Below are 25,124 nucleotides of genomic sequence, written 5' to 3'. Positions count from 1 at the left end.
GGACACCTGTTACCACCCTGCTGGGCACCTGTCACCACCCTGCTGGGACACCTGTTACCACCCTGCTGGGACACCTGTTACCACCCTGCTGGACACCTGTTACCACCCTGCTGGGACACCTGTTACCACCCTGCTGGGACACCTGTTACCACCCTGCTGGGACACCTGTTACCACCCTGCTGGGACACCTGTTACCACCCTGCTGGGACACCTGTTACCACCCTGCTGGGACACCTGTTACCACCCTGCTGGACACCTGTTACCACCCTGCTGGGACACCTGTTACCATCTGTCACCATCTGACCCTGCTGGGACACCTGTTACCATCTGTCACCATCTGACCCTGCAGGGACACCTGTTACCACCCTGCTGGGACACCTGTTACCACCCTGCTGGGACACCTGTTACCACCCTGCTGGGCACCTGTCACCACCCTGCTGGGACACCTGTTACCACCCTGCTGGGACACCTGTTACCACCCTGCTGGGACACCTGTTACCACCCTGCTGGGACACCTGTTACCACCCTGCTGGGACACCTGTTACCACCCTGCTGGGACACCTGTTACCACCCTGCTGGGCACCTGTTACCACCCTGCTGGGACACCTGTTACCACCCTGCTGGGACACCTGTTACCACCCTGCTGGGACACCTGTTACCACCCTGCTGGACACCTGTTACCACCCTGCTGGGACACCTGTTACCACCCTGCTGGGACACCTGTTACCACCCTGCTGGACACCTGTTACCACCCTGCTGGGACACCTGTTACCACCCTGCTGGGACACCTGTTACCACCCTGCTGGGACACCTGTTACCACCCTGCTGGGACACCTGTTACCACCCTGCTGGACACCTGTTACCACCCTGCTGGACACCTGTTACCACCCTGCTGGACACCTGTTACCACCCTGCTGGACACCTGTTACCACCCTGCTGGGACACCTGTTACCACCCTGCTGGGACACCTGTTACCACCCTGCTGGGACACCTGTTACCACCCTGCTGGGCACCTGTCACCATCTGACCCTTCTGGGACAACTGTCCCCATCTGACCCTGCTGGGACAAAACAGCTGTTAGCTTGTTCATTGTCTACAGACAGACCTTCAAGTCGAGAGGGGATGAAATGTTATTGTAGCTAACGTTACATGTCAGTTACACTACTAGCTCAACCCTGGGAATAAACACTTGTTCTGTTAAGTCAAACAGCAGTTACCTTTGCCAGCTTTGATCAGTCAAATAAAGAGTAGCCAGTTTCTGCTCTGCTTGCTTTTACAACTCTGAGAAAAAGCACAACACGCACAGAGACAGCAGCTGTAGACAGCAGCATCGTGCCTTTCAGAAGCTTTGCCTTCACACAGCCTGTCAGCAGCTAACAGCCCACCAGCAGCTAACAGCCTAGAACAGCCCCCAGGCTTAGACAGGGCCAACACTCTTATGGGTTAACCTGTCATCCTCCCCTTCATCTACACTGAATAAAGTGGATTTAACACTTGACACCAATAAGGAATCATAGCTTTCACCTGGTCAGTCTATGTGATGGAAAGAGCAGGTGTTCGTGTATTGTGTACTCAGTGTATATAGACTGCAGGTTGATAGAGCTGGGCACGTTCCAGGTCGTCGTTATTGCAGTCGTGTTGCACAGAGGATTACACATCACAACACATGGAGTTGATTATTAACTCCTCAGTAACCAGATTAATGTGATGAAGCAACGTTCAGCACGTCTCAACAGAGACTACCTGGAAGTGGACTAGTTTAAATTAACCAGATTAATGTTCAGCACGTCTTAACAGAGACTACCTGGAAGTGGACTAGTTTAAATTAACCAGATTCATGTTCAGCACGTCTCAACAGAGACTACCTGGAAGTGGACTAGTTTAAATTAACCAGATTAATGTTCAGCACGTCTTAACAGAGACTACCTGGAAGTGGACTAGTTTAAATTAACCAGATTCATGTTCAGCACGTCTCAACAGAGACTACCTGGAAGTGGACTAGTTTAAATTAACCAGATTAATGTTCAGCACGTCTCAACAGAGACTACCTGGATGTGGACTAGTTTAAATTAACCAGATTAATGTTCAGCACGTCTCAACAGAGACTACCTGGAAGTGGACTAGTTTAAATTAACCAGATTAATGTTCAGCACGTCTCAACAGAGACTACCTGGAAGTGGACTAGTTTAAATTAACCAGATTAATGTTCAGCACGTCTCAACAGAGACTACCTGGATGTGGACTAGTTTAAATTAACCAGATTAATGTTCAGCACGTCTCAACAGAGACTATCTGGAAGTGGACTAGTTTAAATTAGTGTCCAGAGGTTGATTTGGTACTAGGCCAGACTAGAGGCTAGGGGTTGATTTGGTACTAGGCCAGACTAGTGTCTAGGGGTTGATTTGGTACTAGGCCAGACTAGTGTCTAGGGGTTGATTTGGTACTAGGCCAGACTAGTGTCTAGGGGTTGATTTGGTACTAGGCCAGACTAGTGTCTAGGGGTTGATTTGGTACTAGGCCAGACTAGTGTCTAGGGGTTGATTTGGTACTAGGCCAGACTAGTGTCTAGGGGTTGATTTGGTACTAGGCCAGACTAGTGTCTAGGGTTGATTTGGTACTAGGCCTGACTAGTGTCTAGGGGTTGATTTGGTACTAGGCCAGACTAGTGTCTAGGGGTTGATTTGGTACTAGGCCAGACTAGTGTCTAGGGGTTGATTTGGTACTAGGCCAGACTAGTGTCTAGGGGTTGATTTGGTACTAGGCCGGACACTTGAGGCAGTAGTGAAACCAGAGTAACAGCATAGCACCCTGCATCCCACTGCTGGCTTATTTCTGAAGCTAAGCAGGTTTGGTCCTGGATGGGAGACCAGATGCTGCTGGAAGTGGTTTTGGAGGGCCAGTAGGAGGTGCTCTTTCCTCTGATCTAAAAAAAAACAATATCCCAATGACCCAGGGCAGTGATTTGGGACATTACAATTGGCTCATTCATCCCTCTCCCCTGTAACTGTTCCCCAGGTCGTTGCTGTAAATGAGAATGTGTTCTCAGTCAACTTACCTGGTAAAATAAAAAAGTAGGGTTATTATAGACTGATGACACGTCCTCCCTCCAGTGGTGAAAACAGAGAACTGCAGGGTAATTATAGACTGACGTCACGTCCTCCCTCCAATGGTGAAAACAGAGAACTGCAGGGTTATTATAGACTGATGACATGTCCTCCCTCCAGTGGTGAAAACAGAGAACTGCAGGGTTATTATAGACTGATGTCACGTCCTCCCTCCAGTGGTGAAAACAGAGAACTGCAGGGTTATTGTAGACTGATGTCACGTCCTCCCTCCAGTGGTGAAAACAGAGAACTGCAGGGTTATTATAGACTGATGACACATCCTCCCTCCAGTGGTGAAAACAGAGAACTGCAGGGTTATTGTAGACTGATGTCACGTCCTCCCTCCAGTGGTGAAAACAGAGAACTGCAGGGTTATTATAGACTGATGACACATCCTCCCTCCAGTGGTGAAAACAGAGAACTGCAGGGTTATTGTAGACTGAACAGGGGGAACAGGGGGAACAGGAGGAACAGGTGGAACAGGGGTAACAGGAGGAACAGGGGGAACAGGAGGAACAGGGGGAACAGGAGGAACAGGTGGAACAGGGGGAACAGGGGGAACAGGGGAAACGGGGAACAGGGGGAACATGGGAAACGGGGAACAGGAGGAACAGGGGGAACAGGTGGAACAGGGGGAACATGGAAATAAAGACAACAGCATTGAAAGTTTTGTTGATTTATTAGTTATAATATAACATGACTTTGTATTACTTTTTAGATTAATTATTATTTTGAATCAGTTCCAATGATCTCTTTAACGCTATTAAACACATGATATGAACTGAAGCTCAGGAAGGAGTTGCAGTCAGAAAGGGGGAAGGTGGGTTTATAAAAGCCTACATGGTTTAAATGAAAACATATAGTCAACATAACTCACAGGATCAGAACAACACATATGGTTCCCTCTGTCTTAAAGGTACAGTAACATACAACACATGTGGTTCCCTCTGTCTTAAAGGTAATATACAGATCATAGTGATAAGTCAATAGAATATTGGATGTAACCATTCTAGAACACAGTGATGTAAATAAAATATAAAGCAAAATAATAATAAATCACTCTAGAACACGGTGATGTAAATAAAATAATAAGATATCATTCTAGAACACAGTGATGTAAATAAAACAATAAGATATGATTCTAGAACACAGTGATGTAAATAAAACAATAAGATACCATTCTAGAACACAGTGATGTAAATTTAATAATAAGATATCATTCTAGAACACGGTGATGTAAATATAATAATAAAATATCATTATAGAACACAGTGATGTAAATATAATAATAAGATATCATTCTAGAACACAGTGATGTAAATAAAACAATAAGATACCATTCTAGAACACAGTGATGTAAATATAATAATAAGATATAATTCTTAAAGAGAAACTTCAGGATTTTTGCAATGAGACCTTTATCTATTTACCCAGAGTCAGTTGAACTCGTTGATGCCATTTTTATGTCTCTGTGTCCAGAATGTAGGAAGTTAGATACTAGTGTTAGAGCAATAACTGGAAGTCTATGGCAGTTCATCTGACTCTGGGTCAGTAGATAAAGGACCTCATCTGACTCTGGGTCAGTAGATAAAGGAGTTCATCTGACTCTGGGTCAGTAGATAAAGGACCTCATCTGACTCTGGGTCAGTAGATAAAGGACCTCATCTGACTCTGGGTCAGTAGATAAAGGAGTTCATCTGACTCTGGGTCAGTAGATAAAGGAGTTCATCTGACTCTGGGTCAGTAGATAAAGGACCTCATCTGACTCTGGGTCAGTAGATAAAGGACCTCATCTGACTCTGGGTCAGTAGATAAAGGAGTTCATCAGCCTCTGGGTCAGTAGATAAAGGACCTCATCTGACTCTGGGTCAGTAGATAAAGGAGTTAATCTGACTCTGGGTCAGTAGATAAAGGAGTTCATCTGACTCTGGGTCAGTAGATAAAGGAGTTCATCTGACTCTGGGTCAGTAGATAAAGGAGTTCATCTGACTCTGGGTCAGTAGATAAAAGGCCTCATTGCCTAAATCCCAAAGTATCCTTTTAAACAGATAGGTAGAGAGTTAACAGGAGCAAGGGTTACTATCTGACCATTTCAACTTGTCAATCTCCCTTCTTAAAATCAGCCTTACAGTTAAACAGACTAAATTAATCACCAACACTCAAACAAAATGGCGGTCTAAGGTTTTCCATGACGGGTACGACACATTGAAGAGGTCACCCTTTACATTAAGATGATGGAGATGGATGGTTCTGCAGTATGAAGAAGAGAACATCTCTGAGACAGACAACACCTGGCTGGACTCCAGACGAGAACATCTCTGAGACAGACAACACCTGGCTGGACTCCAGAAGGGAGGCTCAAAAGAGGACATCCCATAACAACTGGGGAGAACAGTAGAACAGTAGAGAACAGTAGAACAGTAGAGGACATCCCAAAACAACTGGGGAGAACATGAGAACATGAGAACAGGAGAACATGAGAACAGGAGAACAGGAGAAAAGTAGAACAGGAGAACAGTAGAACACTAGAACAGGAGAACTGGAGAACAGTAGAACAGTAGAACAGGAGAACAGTAGAACACTAGAACAGTAGAACAGGAGAACAGTAGAACAGTATAAGGAAACTAAAGGAAATGAAGGGCCAATAGCCTTTAGACGGTCAAAAGTGGAGAGGTCTCTTCTCTGCCTTATGGACACCAAGAAGATAACAAGGTGAGGTTGCCCTGCTAAATAAATTACCACAATGTGTCTGTATTCAACCAATCAGGTCTTTGAGCAAACATGAGCTCTCCATTTTCAACAAGGTCTTGAAAAACCTCTTCATACTCCCCATATCTGCATCCCAGAACATCTTCTCAAACTGAGGATGGTCATCACCATCGTCACCATCATCATCACCACCATCACCATCATGGTCATCGTCCTCATCATCAAGGCTTCTCCTCATCATCCACATCATGTCATGGTGATCCTTCATCTCCTTCATAATGTCATGGTGACTCCTCATTTCCCTCATCTTGTCACGGATTCCCCTCATCAAGTCATGGCGACTCCTCATCATCATGACTCCATCACCATCATCATGGCTTCTCCTGGCTTGGTCTGTAAACGCTGACAGATTGAACTGGAAGTGAACTGGAATGTCCTCAGTGTCGATGTGTTTAAAGAGTTGCCTGCCATCTGCATGTGTCAACAGGTTCACCATCTTCCATTTCTTCTCCCATCTCTTCATTTCTTTACAATCTTCAGAGTCTACATCCCTAAACACAGCCGCGTCCCACACAAAGCACAGAGCATTGACCCTGATCTGGTCCAAATCTAATGATCTACACTTGTCTTGTCTATCATAGATAATGGTGAGAGAGAAGGGGATCTGAAATCCATCCTGGTAATTGATTTCATATATCATTGTAGATACCTCGTCATCTTGGGGTAGCTTGAAACGGAACCCATTCTCCCACTGAACTCCCAGGATGTAGTTGATCATCAGAGCCACTACCTGGTCTTTGTCTCCCACAAGATAGATTGTCCTCCTAGTCCTGGAACTCTGCTCTCCAAACCTGAGCCTGGCTACTTTACCCACCGTCTGTATCGTCTCCATGGGGATCTCATAAACAGACGGCGACCCAGAGTGCTTCAGTTCACTCTTTTCTTTAACATCGTCAGCCAATCGTGTGGTCTTTGAGAGGGTGGCGATGATGACTGGTGTGCTCCACTTGCTGATTCCAGCTTCACCACAGTCGTATCTGACTCTCACTGTGTACTTTGTGAGTGACTGCAGTCCGGTAATGATGCAGACATTGTCTTTGGAAGTCCTCTTCATCCACTCTGCCTTCTCTTCACTCTCTTCTGTTGGCACCTCTTTGTGTTCTACCACATAGTTCTGAATCTTGACCCCTTGTCCAATCACAGACGGCATTGGACAGCATACCATGAGCTCAGAGGAGTAGGCTTTGATTTCAGGCTTACCGGGAGGGCATGAAGGCAAGGTTCTGATGATGTTACTGACCTCGCTGTCTGGACCAAGGCCTGCTGAACACACGGCTCTGTATTTGAACTTGTACTCTGTACTGGGAAGCAGTCCAGACACTGTGTAGGCTGCATCAGATTCAGATGTCTTCTCGCTGCTCCATCCATCTTTCTCATCAATACAGTATTCAATCAGGTAGTGGGTGACGTCATGGGCTCCCCTATCAGGAGGGAGCAACTCCAGCGTCACACTGTTGTGAGTTCTGTCACATGCTCTGGGCTTCTCAGGTTTAGATGGAGGCTGCAAATGCTCGTTTCTTTTGGATCCGTTCTCATAAAGGTAAATGCTGGCTCCTTCTTGTTCCTTGTTGGGAATGGAGGCCAAGAGGAAACGTGTTTGTGTGTCTTCTTTGTTAGCTTCTGCAAAATCTTTGAAAAGTCCAGCTTGCTTGTCCATGTCATCAAATATGTTATCAGAGTGGTACCATCTTGTCAGATCCGGTTTAACTGGAACTAAGGCTTGTGTGTTCTCAGAGCTTTGGGAATTCAAAGCTGACAGGATAGGGTCCTCGCACCCCAGAGAGGTGAAAGTGAAACATACAACAAGCTTCACCTTTGGGTTCAAGACCTCTTTGTCAAGTTCCCTATTCGATGTGACTATCTTGGTGGAACACGTCTGACTGTAGTCCTCCGTAATCATCCTTAGGAACCGATCAACCACATTGATCTCTCTCTCAATGCGATCCATACATTCACTGAGGATGTTGCTGTTGAAACGGAACTCTCGCTGCTTTTTCAAGAAGTCGGACAACACCCTCTCTTCCTTTTCTCCCCCTCTAATAGACGGAAGGAGGTCCGCCAAAGTTGTCTTCAAATGTTCTGTGAAACACAGTTTTTTGAAAGTTTTCACTTTGGCATCAATTTCCTTGAAGTATTTTACAGGCTTGCTTCTCATTGCATCGTTGCATCTCATCTCCAGCTCACTGAGGTCTTCCAGCGCAGTCTGCCATTGGTCAACTAAGCTTCCACTGATCTGACGAACCATCTGGGCGGCAGTGGGGTCCAAGGCTTTTAACGGAAGTAGATTCACTTGCACAGGAACCCCCTCACCTACCTTCTGAGGCAAGGTTTTGTAGGTGTCCACGGCATCTTGAAAAGATACAGGATTGTTTTCCAGGAGAACGTCCCCATGGAATCTACAAGAGAACTTCTCGGTTTTAGTTTCAGAAGTGTTCTTCTTGTCTAAATCACTCTCACCCCCAATAGAAACGTAGGGAACGCTATTAAGCTTCACTTTCAAGTTTCCCTCAATGTCTTTACGGTCCTCGCCACTTGAGACCTCACGATCAAACACAAAGAAAGCATTTGCTCCATAAAGTATACCTGTGACCACATGTGTAGCTATGCCTTCCTTAAAAACCTCCTTGTACTTTATGTGTTCCTGCCCAAGTTGGTTCATGGACAGTTGACTGTTTTTCTTAGTGGTGGTGTAACAAAGTGTGACTCTCGCCTGATTCTGAGACTCTTTAACATCTTTCAAATACTTAGCTGATCCCTCCACCTTAACCAGCCCTGCCAAACAGCTTGCTTTGAGAGAGCCGTTCACATTTAACACAGAGTATTTGTCAGCTGTAGAGTCAGATGTGATGACTTTGAAGTCGGTGAAAGGCTCGTCTGTTGTAATGATGTCCCTTCTGAGTGCTTCCTCGTCCCACAGAGTCAGCCCTGTAATCAGAGGAGACAAACCAAACACTAACAGTTACTTCATTGTGTTTAGGTATGACTGACTGACTGACTGACTGACTGACTGACTGACTGACTGACTGAGTAGTGAGCAAGCGTGCTACCTGGAATGAGCTGATCATTGCGACAGTCATACAGCATTCCCAGGGAGAAGGGCCGTCCCAGTGCTGCGAGAGTCAAGGTTCCGTTTGAGCAAAGATCCATAGTAGGAAGTCACTGGTGGTCAGAACAAAACAAACAGAATAACATGATGCATCACTGCTTGAGTTCAGTCCACTGGTGGTCAGAACAAAACAAACAGAATAACATGATGCATCACTGCTTGAGTTCAGTCCACTGGTGGTCAGAATACAACAAACAGAATAACATGATGCATCACTGCTTGAGTTCAGTCCACTGGTGGTCAGAATACAACAAACAGAATAACATGATGCATCACTGCTTGAGTTCAGTCCACTGGTGGTCAGAATACAACAAACAGAATAACATGATGCCTCACTGCTTGAGTTCAGTCCACTGGTGGTCAGAACAAAACAAACAGAATAACATGATGCCTCACTGCTTGAGTTCAGTCCACTGGTGGTCAGAACACAACAAACAGAATAACATGATGCCTCACTGCTTGAGTTCAGTCCACTGGTGGACAGAATACAACAAACAGAATAACATGATGCATCACTGCTTGAGTTCAGTCCACTGGTGGTCAGAATACAACAAACAGAATAACATGATGCATCTCTGCTTGAGTTCAGTCACCTCCTGAAAATATTGATAAAAAATGAAAATAAAAAACAGTTGTCTATTGGCCACAATGTATCATCACATTAAAACTTCTTAGGGCTATGCCCCTTTTTTCTCACTTTCCGCCAGAATGATGTGCCCAAACTTAACTGCCTGTTGCTCAGGCCCTGAAGCCAGGATATGCATATAATTGGTACCATTGGAAAGAAAACACTTTGAAGTTTGTAGAAATGTTAAAATAATGTAGGATAATATAAAACAATAGCCATGGTAGGAGAAAATCCAAAGGAAAAAAAACAACCGAATCAAATTTTTAGAGAACATCCTCTTAGAATGGCATGTATAAGGTTATATTGAAGCTCCCTGAATGCAATTCCTATGGCTTCAACAGGGTGTCAGCAGTCTATGTTCAAGGTTTCTGACTTGTAACTTCAAAAAACAAATAAGAGATATTAGGTTTAGTACAGGGACAATCTTGGGAATTCGTGTTTGAGCGCGCCATGAAGACAGGACGCACCTGCTAAAATCGGTTTCCTATTGAACATACTTCTTTCCGTAAAAACTATTATACACTGCTCCAAAAAATAAAGGGAACACTTCAACAACACAATGTAACTCCAAGTCAATCACACTTCTGTGAAATCAAACTGTCCACTTAGGAAGCAACACTGATTGACAATACATTTCACATGCTGTTGTGCAAATGGAATAGACAACAGGTGGAAATTATAGGCAATTAGCAAGACACCCCCAATAAATGAGTGGTTCTGCAGGTGGGGACAACAGACCACTTCTCAGTTCCTATGCTTCCTGGCTGATGTTTTGGTCACTTTTGAATGCTGGCGGTGCTTTCACTCTAGTGGTAGCATGAGACGGAGTCTACAACCCACACAAGTGGCTCAGGTAGTGCAGCTCATCCAGGATGGCACATCAATGCGAGCTGTCGCAAGAAGGTTTGCTGTGTCTGTCAGCGTAGTGTCCAGAGCATGGAGGCGCTACCAGGAGACAGGCCAGTACATCAGGAGACGTGGAGGAGGCCGTAGGAGGGCAACAACCCAGCAGCAGGACCGCTACCTCCGCCTTTGTGCAAGGAGGAGCAGGAGGAGCACTGCCAGAGCCCTGCAAAATGACCTCCAGCAGGCCACAAATGTGCATGTGTCTGCTCAAACAGTCAGAAACAGACTCCATGAGGGTGGTATGAGGGCCCGACGTCCACAGGTGGGGGTTGTGCTTACAGCCCAACACCGTGCAGGACGTTTGGCATTTGCCAGAGAACACCAAGATTGGCAAATTCGCCACTGGCGCCCTGTGCTCTTCACAGATGAAAGCAGGTTCACACTGAGCACGTGACAGACGTGACAGAGTCTGGAGTCGCCGTGGAGAACGTTCTGCTGCCTGCAACATCCTCCAGCATGACCGGTTTGGCGGTGGGTCAGTCATGGTGTGGGGTGGCATTTCTTTGGGGGGCCGCACAGCCCTCCATGTGCTCGCCAGAGGTAGCCTGACTGCCATTAGGTACCGAGATGAGATCCTCAGACCCCTTGTGAGACCATATGCTGGTGCGGTTGGCCCTGGGTTCCTCCTAATGCAAGACAATGCTAGACCTCATGTGGCTGGAGTGTGTCAGCAGTTCCTGCAAGAGGAAGGCATTGATGCTATGGACTGGCCCGCCCGTTCCCCAGACCTGAATCCAATTGAGCACATCTGGGACATCATGTCTTGCTCCATCCACCAACGCCACGTTGCACCACAGACTGTCCAGGAGTTGGCGGATGCTTTAGTCCAGGTCTGGGAGGAGATCCCTCAGGAGACCATCTGCCACCTCATCAGGAGCATGCCCAGGCATTGTAGGGAGGTCATACAGGCACGTGGAGGCCACACACACTACTGAGCCTCATTTTGACTTGTTTTAAGGACATTACATCAAAGTTGGATCAGCCTGTAGGGTGGTTTTCCATTTTAATTTTGAGTGTGACTCCAAATCCAGACCTCCATTGGTTGATAAATTGGATTTCCATAGATTATTTTTGTGTGATTTTGTTGTCAGCACATTCAACTATGTAAAGAAAAAAGTTTCTTTCATTCAGATCTAGAATGTGTTGTTTAAGTGTTCCCTTTATTTTTTTGAGCAGTATAGTTTGATTACATTTTAGGGTATCTGAGGAGTAAATAGAAACGTATTTTGACTTGTTGAAACAAAGTTTAGGGGTAGATTTTTGGATTCCATTCTCACCATGTTGAATGAGTGGATTAGTCAAATCGATGGCGCCAACTAAACAGACTTTTTGGGATATAAAGACGGATTTTATCTAACAAAACGACACTACATGTTGTAGCTGGGACCCTTTGGATGACAAATCAGAGGAAGATTTTCAAAAAGTACGTGAATATTTAAACGCTATTTGTGAATTTATGAAACCTGTGCCGGTGGAAAAATATTTTGATGTGGGGCGCCGTCCTCAAACAATCGCATGGCATGTTTTCACTGTAATAGCTACTGTAAATCGGACAGCGCAGTTAGATTAACAAGAATTTAAACTTTCAACCCGATATAAGACACTTATATGTACCTAAATGTTTAATATCCATAATTTTTATGATGATTTATTTGAATTGCGCACCCTCCAGTTTAACTGGAAGTTGTCCCGCTAGCGGGACGCCTAAGATGTGTCAAGGTCCAACCCTCCCACCACGCCCTCACCAGCACCACAAGCCATGCAGTCAGCGTGGAACGCGCCCATTGAAAATGAACACAGGCTGACTTCATTACCCTCATTAACTAAACCTAAGCACAGAAATGGTTGATTGGGCCACACTGCTGAACCTCCAGGTGCCCAACCTTCTAGGAAATATAGTCAAAATACTTCCTTCAAGACTGTTGTAAAAGCATTCCAGGTGAAGCTGGTTGAGAGAATGCCAAAGAGTGTGCAAAGCTGTCATCATGGCAAAGGGTGGCTACTTTGAAGAACTCTTTTTTTTTGGTTACTACATGATTCCATATGTGTTATTTCATAGTTTTGATGTCTGTACAATTATTCTGCAATGTAGAAAATAGTAAAAATAAAGAAAAACCCTTGTTCTAAAACTTTTAACTGGTAGTTTTTCTTAAGTACTTTATATCACTTGGTCCCCCAACCCCCTCCTCACTCTGCCTCCTCCCCAATGATAATGCTGCTACTCCCCCTATGGTCATTCCCCCCCACCTCCCCAATAATAATGCTGCTACTCCCCCTATGGTCATTCCCCCCACCTCCCCAATGATAATGCTGCTACTCCCCCTATGGTCATTCCCCCACCTCCCCAATGATAATGCTGCTACACCCCTATGGTCATTCCCCCTCCTCCCCAATGATAATGCTGCTACTCCCCCTATGGTCATTCCCACCCACCTCCTCAATGATAATGCTGCTACTCCCCCTATGGTCATTCCCCCCACCTCCTCAATGATAATGCTGATACTCCCCCTATGGTCATTCCCCCCACCTCCCCAATGATAATGCTGCTACTCCCCCTATGGTCATTCCCCCCCCACCTCCTCAATTATAATGCTGATACTCCCCTATGGTCATTCCCCCCACCTCCTCAATGATAATGCTGCTACTTCCCCTATGGTCATTCCCCCACCTCCCCAATGATAATGCTGCTACTCCCCCTATGGTCATTCCCACCCACCTCCTCAATGATAATGCTGCTACTCCCCCTATGGTCATTCCCCCCACCTCCTCAATGATAATGCTGCTACTCCCCCTATGGTCATTCCCCCCCACCTCCTCAATGATAATGCTGCAACTCCCCCTATGGTCATTCCCCCACCTCCTCAATGATAATGCTGCTACTCCCCTATGGTTATTCCCCCACCTCCCCAATGATAATGCTGCTACTCCCCTATGGTCATTCCCCCCCACCTCCCCAATGATAATGCTGCTACTCCCCTATGGTGTCATTCCCCCACCTCCCCAATGATAATGCTGCTACTCCCCCTATGGTCATTCCCCCCCACCTCCCCAATGATAATGCTGCTACTCCCCCTATGGTCATTCCCCCCACCTCCTCAATGATAATGCTGCTACTCCCCCTATGGTCATTCCCCCACCTCCCCAATGATAATGCTGCTACTCCCCCTATGGTCATTCCCCCCACCTCCTCAATGATAATGCTGCTACTCCCCCTATGGTCATTCCCCCACCTCCCCAATGATAATGCTGCTACTCCCCCTATGGTCATCCCACCCACCTCCCCAATGATAATGCTGCTACTCCCCCTATGGTCATTCCCCCCACCTCCCCAATGATAATGCTGCTACTCCCCCTATGGTCATTCCCCCCACCTCCTCAATGATAATGCTGCTACTCCCCCTATGGTCATTCCCCCCACCTCCTCAATGATAATGCTGCTACTCCCCCTATGGTCATTCCCCCCACCTCCCCAATGATAATGCTGCTACTCCCCCTAACGTCATTCCCACCCACCTCCTCAATGATAATGCTGCTACTCCCCCTATGGTCATTCCCACCCACCTCCTCAATGATAATGCTGCTACTCCCCTATGGTCATTCCCCCCACCTCCTCAATGATAATGCTGCTACTCCCCCTATGGTCATTCCCCCACCTCCTCAATGATAATGCTGCTACTCCCCCTATGGTCATTCCCCCCACCTCCTTGATGTATGATGGATATAGTGTATTTATCCATCACTACTACAGTTGTTATGATGTATATAGTGTATTTATCCATCACTACTACAGTTGTTATGATGTATATAGTACCACAGTTGTTATGATGTATGTAGTGTATTTATTCATCACTACTACAGTTATGATGTATATAGTGTATTTATCCATCACTACTACAGTTGTTATGATGGATATAGTGTATTTATTCATCACTACTACAGTTATGATGTATATAGTGTATTTATTCATCACTATTACAGTTGTTATGATGTATTTAGTGTATTTATCCATCACTACTACAGTTGTTATGATGTATATAGTACCACAGTTGTTATGATGTATATAGTACTACAGTTGTTATGATGTATGTAGTGTATTTATTCATCACTACTACAGTTGTTATGATGTTTATAGTGTATTTATCCATCACTACTACAGTTGTTATGATGTATATAGTGTATTTATTCATTACTACTACAGTTGTTATGATGTATATAGTGTATTTATCCATCACTACTCCAGTTGTTATGATGTGTATAGTGTATTTATCCATCACTACTACAGTTATGATGTATATAGTGCATTTATTCATCACTACTACAGTTGTTATGATGTATATAGTGTATTTATTCATTACTACTACAGTTGTTATGATGTATATAGTGTATTTATCCATCACTACTACAGTTATGATGTATATAGTCTATTTCAATAGTGTTTTTTTATTACCATTTTCATTGTTTTATTTCCCTTAGTCCTGCATTTTGGAGCTCGGAGCCTAAGATTTTCACTGCAACCTGCAATTACACCTGCAACCCTGCACATGTGACCTCATTCCTGAACATGTGACCTCAATCATGTGACTTCAATCATGTGACCTCAACCCTGAACATATGACTTTAACCCTGAACATGTGACTTCAACCCGTTACATGGGACTTCAAACCTGAACATGTGACCTCAATCATGTGACATCAACCCTGAACATGTGATCTCATCCTGAACATGTGACATCAACCCTGTAAAAGTGATTATTAAACACTCTGAATCTATCAAAATATATAGAATCATACATTTCCTGCTTGGACATATTAGATGTAACATGTATGTATTGCGATTCGATACTGTGATTTTATTGCGATTTAATGTTCCAAAACATATTTCTCACTGCTGCAGAGGGACAAGAGAGAACCTTGAGAAAACAAATTTTGGTCTGTAATAAAAATAAAAGTGCTGAAAACATGTTGCCATGGAGAACAAGCTAGGTACAGCCGATTAGCGCTAACAGGTTGCCATGGAGAACAAGCTAGGTACAGCCGATTAGCGCTAAAATGGAGAACAAGCTAGGTACAGTCGACTAGCGCTAACAGGTTGCCATGGAGAACAAGCTAGATACAGCCGACTAGCGCTAACATGGAGAACAAGCTACGTACAGCCACCTAGCGCTAACATGGAGAACAAGCTAGGTACAGCCGACTAGCGCTAACATGTTGCTATGGAGAACAAGCTAGGTACAGCTGACTAGCGCTAACAGGTTGCCATGGAGAACAAGCTAGGTACAGCCGACTAGCGCTAACATGGAGAACAAGCTAGGTACAGCCGACTAGCGCTAACATGGAGAACAAGCTAGGTACAGCCGACTAGCGCTAACATGGAGAACAAGCTAGGTACAGCCGACTAGCGCTAACATGGAGAACAAGCTAGGTACAGCTGACTAGCGCTAACAGGTTGCCATGGAGAACAAGCTAGGTACAGCTGACTAGCGCTAACATGGAGAACAAGCTAGGTACAGCCGACTAGCACTAACATGGAGAACAAGCTAGGTACAGCCGACTAGCGCTAACATGGAGAACAAGCTAGGTACAGCCGACTAGCGCTAACATGGAGAACAAGCTAGGTAAAGCTGACTAGCGCTAACATGGAGAACAAGCTAGGTACAGCTGACTAGCGCTAACATGCTATTAGCACAAAAACAAAATGACGATATTAGAGTCAAAGAATTTACATAATATCATTAAAGATAATATTGTGATATGTAACCATGTATATAATATCATTAAAGATAATATTGTGATATGTAACCATGTATATAATATCATTAAAGATAATATTGTGATATGTAACCATGTATATAATATCGTTAAAGATAATATTGTGATATGTAACCATGTATATAATATCATTAAAAATAATATTGGGATATGTAACCATGTATATAATATCGTTAAAGATAATATTGTGGTATGTAACCATGTACATAATATCATTAAAGATAATATTGTGATATGTAACCATGTATATAATATCATTAAAGATAATATTGTGATATGTAACCATGTATATAATATCGTTAAAGATAATATTGTGATATGTAACCATGTATATAATATCGTTAAAGATAATATTGTGATATGTAACCACGTATATAATATCGTTAAAGATAATATTGTGATATGTAACCATGTATATAATATCGTTAAAGATAATATTGTGATATGTAACCACATATATAATATCATTAAAGATAATATTGGGATATGTAACCATGTATATAATATAATTAAAGATAATATTGTGATATGTAACCACGTATATAATATCGTTAAAGATAATATTGTGATATGTAACCACGTATATAATATCGTTAAAGATAATATTGGGATATGTAACCACGTATATAATATCGTTAAAGATAATATTGTGATATGTAACTACTACAGTTATGATGTATATAGTGTATTTATCCATCACTACTACAGTTGTTATGATGGATATAGTGTATTTATTCATCACTACTACAGTTATGATGTATATAGTGTATTTATTCATCACTATTACAGTTGTTATGATGTATTTAGTGTATTTATCCATCACTACTACAGTTGTTATGATGTATATAGTACCACAGTTGTTATGATGTATATAGTACTACAGTTGTTATGATGTATGTAGTGTATTTATTCATCACTACTACAGTTGTTATGATGTTTATAGTGTATTTATCCATCACTACTACAGTTGTTATGATGTATATAGTGTATTTATTCATTACTACTACAGTTGTTATGATGTATATAGTGTATTTATCCATCACTACTCCAGTTGTTATGATGTGTATAGTGTATTTATCCATCACTACTACAGTTATGATGTATATAGTGCATTTATTCATCACTACTACAGTTGTTATGATGTATATAGTGTATTTATCCATCACTACTACAGTTATGATGTATATAGTGTATTTATCCATCACTACTATAGTTGTTATGATGTATATAGTCTATTTCAATAGTGTTTTTTTATTACCATTTTCATTGTTTTATTTCCCTTAGTCCTGCATCTTGGAGCTCGGAGCCTAAGATTTTCACTGCAACCTGCAATTACACCTGCAACCCTGCACATGTGACCTCATTCCTGAACATGTGACCTCAATCATGTGACTTCAATCATGTGACCTCAACCCTGAACATATGACTTTAACCCTGAACATGTGACTTCAACCCGTTACATGGGACTTCAAACCTGAACATGTGACCTCAATCATGTGACATCAACCCTGAACATGTGATCTCATCCTGAACATGTGACATCAACCCTGTAAAAGTGATTATTAAACACTCTGAATCTATCAAAATATATAGAATCATACATTTCCTGCTTGGACATATTAGATGTAACATGTATGTATTGCGATTCGATACTGTGATTTTATTGCGATTTAATGTTCCAAAACATATTTCTCACTGCTGCAGAGGGACAAGAGAGAACCTTGAGAAAACAAGTTTTGGTCTGTAATAAAAATAAAAGTGCTGAAAACATGTTGCCATGGAGAACAAGCTAGGTACAGCCGATTAGCGCTAACAGGTTGCCATGGAGAACAAGCTAGGTACAGCCGATTAGCGCTAAAATGGAGAACAAGCTAGGTACAGTCGACTAGCGCTAACAGGTTGCCATGGAGAACAAGCTAGATACAGCCGACTAGCGCTAACATGGAGAACAAGCTACGTACAGCCACCTAGCGCTAACATGGAGAACAAGCTAGGTACAGCCGACTAGCGCTAACATGTTGCTATGGAGAACAAGCTAGGTACAGCTGACTAGCGCTAACAGGTTGCCATGGAGAACAAGCTAGGTACAGCCGACTAGCGCTAACATGGAGAACAAGCTAGGTACAGCCGACTAGCGCTAACATGGAGAACAAGCTAGGTACAGCCGACTAGCGCTAACATGGAGAACAAGCTAGGTACAGCCGACTAGCGCTAACATGGAGAACAAGCTAGGTACAGCTGACTAGCGCTAACAGGTTGCCATGGAGAACAAGCTAGGTACAGCTGACTAGCGCTAACATGGAGAACAAGCTAGGTACAGCCGACTAGCACTAACATGGAGAACAAGCTAGGTACAGCCGACTAGCGCAATCATGGAGAACAAGCTAGGTACAGCCGACTAGCGCTAACATGGAGAACAAGCTAGGTACAGCTGACTAGCGCTAACATGGAGAACAAGCTAGGTACAGCCGACTAGCGCTAACATGCTATTAGCACAAAAACAAAATGACGATATTAGAGTCAAAGAATTTACATAATATCATTAAAGATAATATTGTGATATGTAACCATGTATATAATATCATTAAAGATAATATTGTGATATGTAACCATGTATATAATATCATTAAAGATAATATTGTGATATGTAACCATGTATATAATATCGTTAAAGATAATATTGTGATATGTAACCATGTATATAATATCATTAAAAATAATATTGGGATATGTAACCATGTATATAATATCGTTAAAGATAATATTGTGGTATGTAACCATGTACATAATATCATTAAAGATAATATTGTGATATGTAACCATGTATATAATATCATTAAAGATAATATTGTGATATGTAACCATGTATATAATATCGTTAAAGATAATATTGTGATATGTAACCATGTATATAATATCGTTAAAGATAATATTGTGATATGTAACCACGTATATAATATCGTTAAAGATAATATTGTGATATGTAACCATGTATATAATATCGTTAAAGATAATATTGTGATATGTAACCACGTATATAATATCATTAAAGATAATATTGGGATATGTAACCATGTATATAATATAATTAAAGATAATATTGTGATATGTAACCACGTATATAATATCGTTAAAGATAATATTGTGATATGTAACCACGTATATAATATCGTTAAAGATAATATTGGGATATGTAACCACGTATATAATATCGTTAAAGATAATATTGTGATATGTAACCACGTATATAATATCGTTAAAGATAATATTGTGATATGTAACCACGTATATAATATCGTTAAAGATAATATTGTGATATGTAACTGTATCCATCCCCAACCCTGCACAAAATAATACAAGTATTTGACTCGTGAACGAGCGTATCGAGTGCTCGAGTGATCAGTGTTTTGTTTGAGATTCAGACGATATTTAAAATACAAACTTAGCACCTTTTCCTGTCCTCATTTTGACTACAGAATGTAGAAAACCCCCTGTTTCCACATGTAGACACTGGTATGGTCCTGGAGATAACGAATATGAGGTTAGAAAGGATCCATTTGAACTTACCTCTTCTCCAGTTTTGCCTCCGTTCTGCAGTCAGAAGAATAGAGAAGAAGAGAGAGAGAGAGAGAGGAGAAGAGGGTTCAGGTCTTATAGTGGAACAGCCCAGTAGTCTCCTCCCATCTAACCACTGAGAGAGAGAGATAGAGAGAGAGAGAGAGAGAGAGAGAGGGGGAGAGAGAGGGGGAGAGACAGAGAGAGAGAGACAGAGAGAGAGAGAGAGAGAGAGAGAGAACAGAGAGAGAGAAAGAGAGAGAGAGAGGGGGAGAGAGAGAGAGAGGGTGGGGGGAGAGAGAGAGATACAGAGAGAGAGAGAGAGAGAGAGAGAGAGAGAGAGAGAGAGAGAGAGAGGTGGGTTCAGGTCTTATAGTGGAACAGCCCAGCAGGCCAGAGAAGGAGAGAATAGAAATATGGACCTTGTAGCTGTGGTAAGGGCATGAAATCAGCTGAAGGAAAGGCAGGTTGATAATGTGATCAGAGTGTAAACTTTATTTACAGGTCTTGGTGATCCAAAGATGAAACTGACATATCTTACAAAATATACAAGTAGAGATCCTAAATATATAGGATTGGAAATAACCCAGAAGACTGTTCTATCTGAACACCCCTCCCTCTGGAGCTCAACAGGTAATAACCCAGAAGGCTGTTCTACCTGAACACCCCTCCCTCTGGAGCTCGACAGGTAATAACCCAGAAGGCTGTTCTATCTGAACACCCCTCCCTCTGGAGCTCGACAGGTAATAACCCAGAAGGCTGTTCTATCTGAACACCCCTCCCTCTGGAGCTCGACAGGTAATAACCCAGAAGGCTGTTCTATCTGAACACCCCCCTCCCTCTGGAGCACAACAGGTAATAACCCAGAAGGCTGTTCTATCTGAACACCCCTCCATCTGGAGAACAACAGGTAATAACCCAGAAGGCTGTTCTATCTGAACACCCCCCTCCCTCTGGAGCACAACAGGTAATAACCCAGAAGGCTGTTCTATCTGAACACCCCTCCTCCCTCTGGAGCTCAACAGGTAATAACCCAGAAGGCTGTTCTATCTGAACACCCCTCCCTCTGGAGCTCAACAGGTAATAACCCAGAAGGCTGTTCTATCTGAACACTCCTCCCTCTGGAGCACAACAGGTAATAACCCAGAAGGCTGTTCTATCTGAACACCCCTCCTCCCTCTGGAGCTCAACAGGTAATAACCCAGAAGGCTGTTCTATCTGAACACCCCTCCCTCTGGAGCTCAACAGGTAATTACCCAGAAGGCTGTTCTATCTGAACACCCCTCCCTCTGGAGCTCAACAGGTAATTACCCAGAAGGCTGTTCTATCTGAACACCCTCCTCCCTTGATAAACCCTAATGGAATCTGTCTTACAGGCGCTCTATCAGATTGGCTGACATAATAAGCACTTGGCCCCCAGAACTATTAAATTACCCAATTGGCAATTATAACCACTTAACTGGTTCTACATTGTAAAAGTCCATTTCCACATCCATTGGTACATTAATCTTAATCACACTTAATGATATATCAACACCGTGCAGATGTAACCGATGTGAAATGGTTAGCTAGTTAGCGGTGGTGTAACCGATGTGAAATGGCTAGCTTGTTAGCGGTGGTGTAACCGATGTGAAATGGCTAGCTAGTTAGCGGTGGTGTAACCGATGTTAAAATGGCTAGCTAGTTAGCGGTGGTGTAACCGATGTGAAATGGCTAGCTAGTTAGCGGTGGTGTAACCGATGTGAAATGGCTAGCAAGTTAGCGGTGGTGTAACCGATGTGAAATGGCTAGCTAGTTAGCGGTGGTGTAACCGATGTTAAAATGGCTAGCTAGTTAGCGGTCGTGCGCAGCTAATAGCGTTGTAATGGCTGTCGTAGTGAATGGACCAAGGCGCAGCGGGTACGTGAATGCTCATGTTTATTTACAGAAACAAAACAACGAACAGAAGACAAACAGTCAACACACAGCTATGCAAAAAAACAACCTCCCACAATACCCATGACAAACACACTCCTAATTATAGGACCTTCAACCAGAGGCAACGATAAACAGCTGCCTCCAATTGAAAGCCCCAACACCAATTACCTAAACATAGAAATAGAAAACGACTAGACGGAACATAGAAATACACTAACATAGAACAATGACCAAAAACCCCGGAATACATAAGTCAAACACCCCTCTACATACACACACACACACCCTGTCACGTCCTGACCAAACTACAATAACAAATAACCCCTTTTTACTGGTCAGGACGTGACAAGCGTTTCAATCGGGAGACGTCACTCGCTCTGAGACCTTGAAGTAGTTGTTCCCCCTTTGCTGCGGCTACTGTCTCTGGCTGCAGTGTAGCCTAATCCACACAGACTCTCTGCCACAAAATGAGAGTGACGAAACATTACAGAACCTGGCCAGATCATTTCTATTCTTCAGTCTCAAGTTATTTTTTTTTTATTTTCTATCAAGTTGAATCTCAAGTCATCAAATTTCTGACCAAGTCAAGTCATGTGACTCGGGGTCCACATGGTGGTGGCTGCATCATGTTATGAGTATGCTTGCCATCGGCAAGGACTGTGGAGGTTTTTTTCAGGATAAAAATACATGGAATAGAGCGAAGCACAGGCAAAATCATAAAGGAAAACCTGGTTTAGACTGCTTTCCAACAGACTCTAGGAGATAAATTCACCTTTCAGCAGGACAATAACCTACAACACAAAGCCAAATCTACGCTGGAGTTGCTCACCAAGACAACATTGAATATTCATAAGTGGCCTTGTTACAGTTTTGAATTAAATCGTCTTGAAAATCTTTGGCAAGACTTGAATTCAGGTGTGCAAAGCTCTTAGAGACTTACCCAAGAAGACTCCCAGCTGTAATGACTCTTAGAGACTTACCCAAGAAGACTCCCAGCTGTAATGACTCTTAGAGACTTACCCAGGAAGACTCCCAGCTTTAATGACTCTCAGAGACTTACCCACGAAGACTCCCAGCTGTAATGACTCTTAGAGACTTACCCAAGAAGACTCCCAGCTGTAATGACTCTTAGAGACCTACCCAAGAAGACTCCCAGCTGTAATGACTCTCAGAGACTTACCCAGGAAGACTCCCAGCTGTAATGACTCTTAGAGACTTACCCAAGAAGACTCCCAGCTGTAATGACTCTTAGAGACTTACCCAAGAAGACTCCCAGCTGTAATGACTCTTAGAGACCTACCCAAGAAGACTCCCAGCTGTGATGACTCTTAGAGACCTACCCAAGAAGACTCCTAGCTGTAATGACTCTTAGAGACTTACCCAGGAAGACTCCCAGCTGTAATGACTCTTAGAGACTCACCCAGAAAAACTCCCAGCTGTAATGACTCTCAGAGACTTACCCAGGAAGACTCCCAGCTGTAATGACTCTTAGAGACTTACCCTAAAAGACTGACAGCTGTAATGACTCTTAGAGACTTACCCAAGAAGACTCCCAGCTGTAATGACTCTTAGAGACTTACCCTAAAAGACTGACAGCTGTAATCGCTGCTAAAGGGGGTGAATACTTATCTAATCAAGATATACAGTGCATTCAAAAGGTTTCAGACCTCTTCCCTTTGCTACATTTTTTTTAACGTTACAGCCTTATTCTAAAATGGATTAAATTATCAATCTACACACAATACCCCATAATGACAAAGCAAAAAACAGGTTTTTAAAAAACAGAAATTACTTATTTACATAAGTATTCAGACTCTTTGCTATGAGACTTGAAATTGAGCTCAGGTGCATCCTGTTTCCATTGATCATCCTTGAGATGTTTCTACAACTTGATTGGAGTCCACCTGTGGTAAATTCAATTGATTGCACATGATTTGGAAAGGCACACACCTGTCTATATAAGGTCCCACAATTGACAGTGCATGTCAGAGCAAAAACCAAGCCATGAGGTTGATGGAATTGTCCGTAGAGCTCAGAGACAGGATTGTGTCGAGGCCCAGATCTGGGGAAGGGTACCAAAACATTTCTGCAGCATTGAAGGTCCCCAAGAACACAGTCGCCTCCATCATTCTTAAATTGAAGAAGTTTGGAACCACCAAGACTCTTCCTAGAGCTGGCCACCCGGCCAAACTGAGCAATCGGGGGAGAATGGCCTTGGTCAGGGAGGTGACCAAGAACCCGATGGTCACTCTGACAGAGCTCCAGAGTTCCTCTGTGGAGATGGGAGAACCTTCCAGAAGGACAATTATCTCTGTAGCATTCCACCAATCAGGCCTTTATGGTAGAGTGGCCAGACGGAAGCCACTCCTCAGTAGAAGGCACATGACAGCCCGCTTGGAGTTTGCCAAAATGCACCTAAAATGTTTTGACAAGATTCTCTGGTCTGATGAAACCAAGATTGAACTATTTGGCCTGAATGCAAAGCATCACGTCTGGAGGAAACCTGGCACCATTCTTACGGTGAAGCATGGTGGTGGCAGCATCATGCTGTGGGGATGTTTTTCAGTGGCAGGGAGACTAGTCAGGATGGAGGGAAAATGAACAGAGAAAAGTACAGAGAGATCCTTGATGAAAACCTGCTCCAGAGCGCTCAGGACTTCAGATTGGGGTGAAGGTTCACCTTCCAACAGGACAACAACCCTAAGCATACAGCCAAGACAACGCAGAAGTGGCTTCGGGGCACAAGTCTCTGAATGTCCTTGAGTGGCCTAGCCAGACCCCGGACTTGAACCCGATTGAACATCTCTGGAGAGACCTGAAAATATCTGTGCAGCGACGCTCCCCATCCAACCTGAAAGAGCCTGAGAGGATCTGCAGAGAATAATGGTAGAAACTCCCCAAATACAGGTGTGCCAAGCTTGTAGCGTCGTACCCAAGAAGACTCGAGGCTGTAATCGCTGCCAAAGGTGCTTCAACAAAGTACTGAGTTAAAGGGTCTGAATACTTTTGTAAATGTGATATTTCAAAAATATTGATCTGCAAAAATTTCTATAAACCTGTTTTTGCTTTGTCATTATGGGGTATTAATGAGGGGGGCAAACAATTTACTCTCCATAATCCAGTCACCTCATAGAGAGAACAGTGTTTCAACTACGGCCCAACAACAAACTGGTATGGAAACAGAGGCCAGATGGCTTTGCCCAACAACAAACTGGTATGGAAACAGAGGCCAGATGGCTTTGCCCAACAACAAACTGGTATTGAAACAGAGGCCAGATGGTTTTGCCCAACAACAAACTGGTATTGAAATAGAGGCCAGATGGCTTTGCCCAACAACAAACTGGTATTGAAACAGAGGCCAGATGGCTTTG

General features: G+C 43.4%; 1 protein-coding gene across 1 annotated transcript in view; it reads right to left on the bottom strand.

Moving 5' to 3' along the window:
• Positions 1-5,577: 5,577 nt before the first annotated feature.
• Positions 5,578-25,124, bottom strand: part of LOC106595792 (cytolytic toxin-beta) — a 70,926-nt gene continuing 51,379 nt past the window's right edge. Inside the window, exons 2-3 of the mRNA XM_045712279.1 lie at positions 8,921-9,032; positions 5,578-8,798 (exon numbers count right to left, since the gene is read on the bottom strand). Of these exons, the coding sequence (XP_045568235.1) occupies positions 5,860-8,798; positions 8,921-9,020 (3,039 nt within the window). The 5' untranslated portion in view covers positions 9,021-9,032 and the 3' untranslated portion in view covers positions 5,578-5,859. The remainder of the gene's footprint in view (positions 8,799-8,920; positions 9,033-25,124) is intronic.

The sequence above is a fragment of the Salmo salar genome, unplaced genomic scaffold (genome assembly GCF_905237065.1).
Source record: "Salmo salar unplaced genomic scaffold, Ssal_v3.1, whole genome shotgun sequence".
NCBI classification, from domain to species: domain Eukaryota; kingdom Metazoa; phylum Chordata; class Actinopteri; order Salmoniformes; family Salmonidae; genus Salmo; species Salmo salar.
The sequence above is the reverse complement of the archived record's forward strand: the minus strand, read 5'-3'. Positions and strand labels throughout refer to the sequence as shown.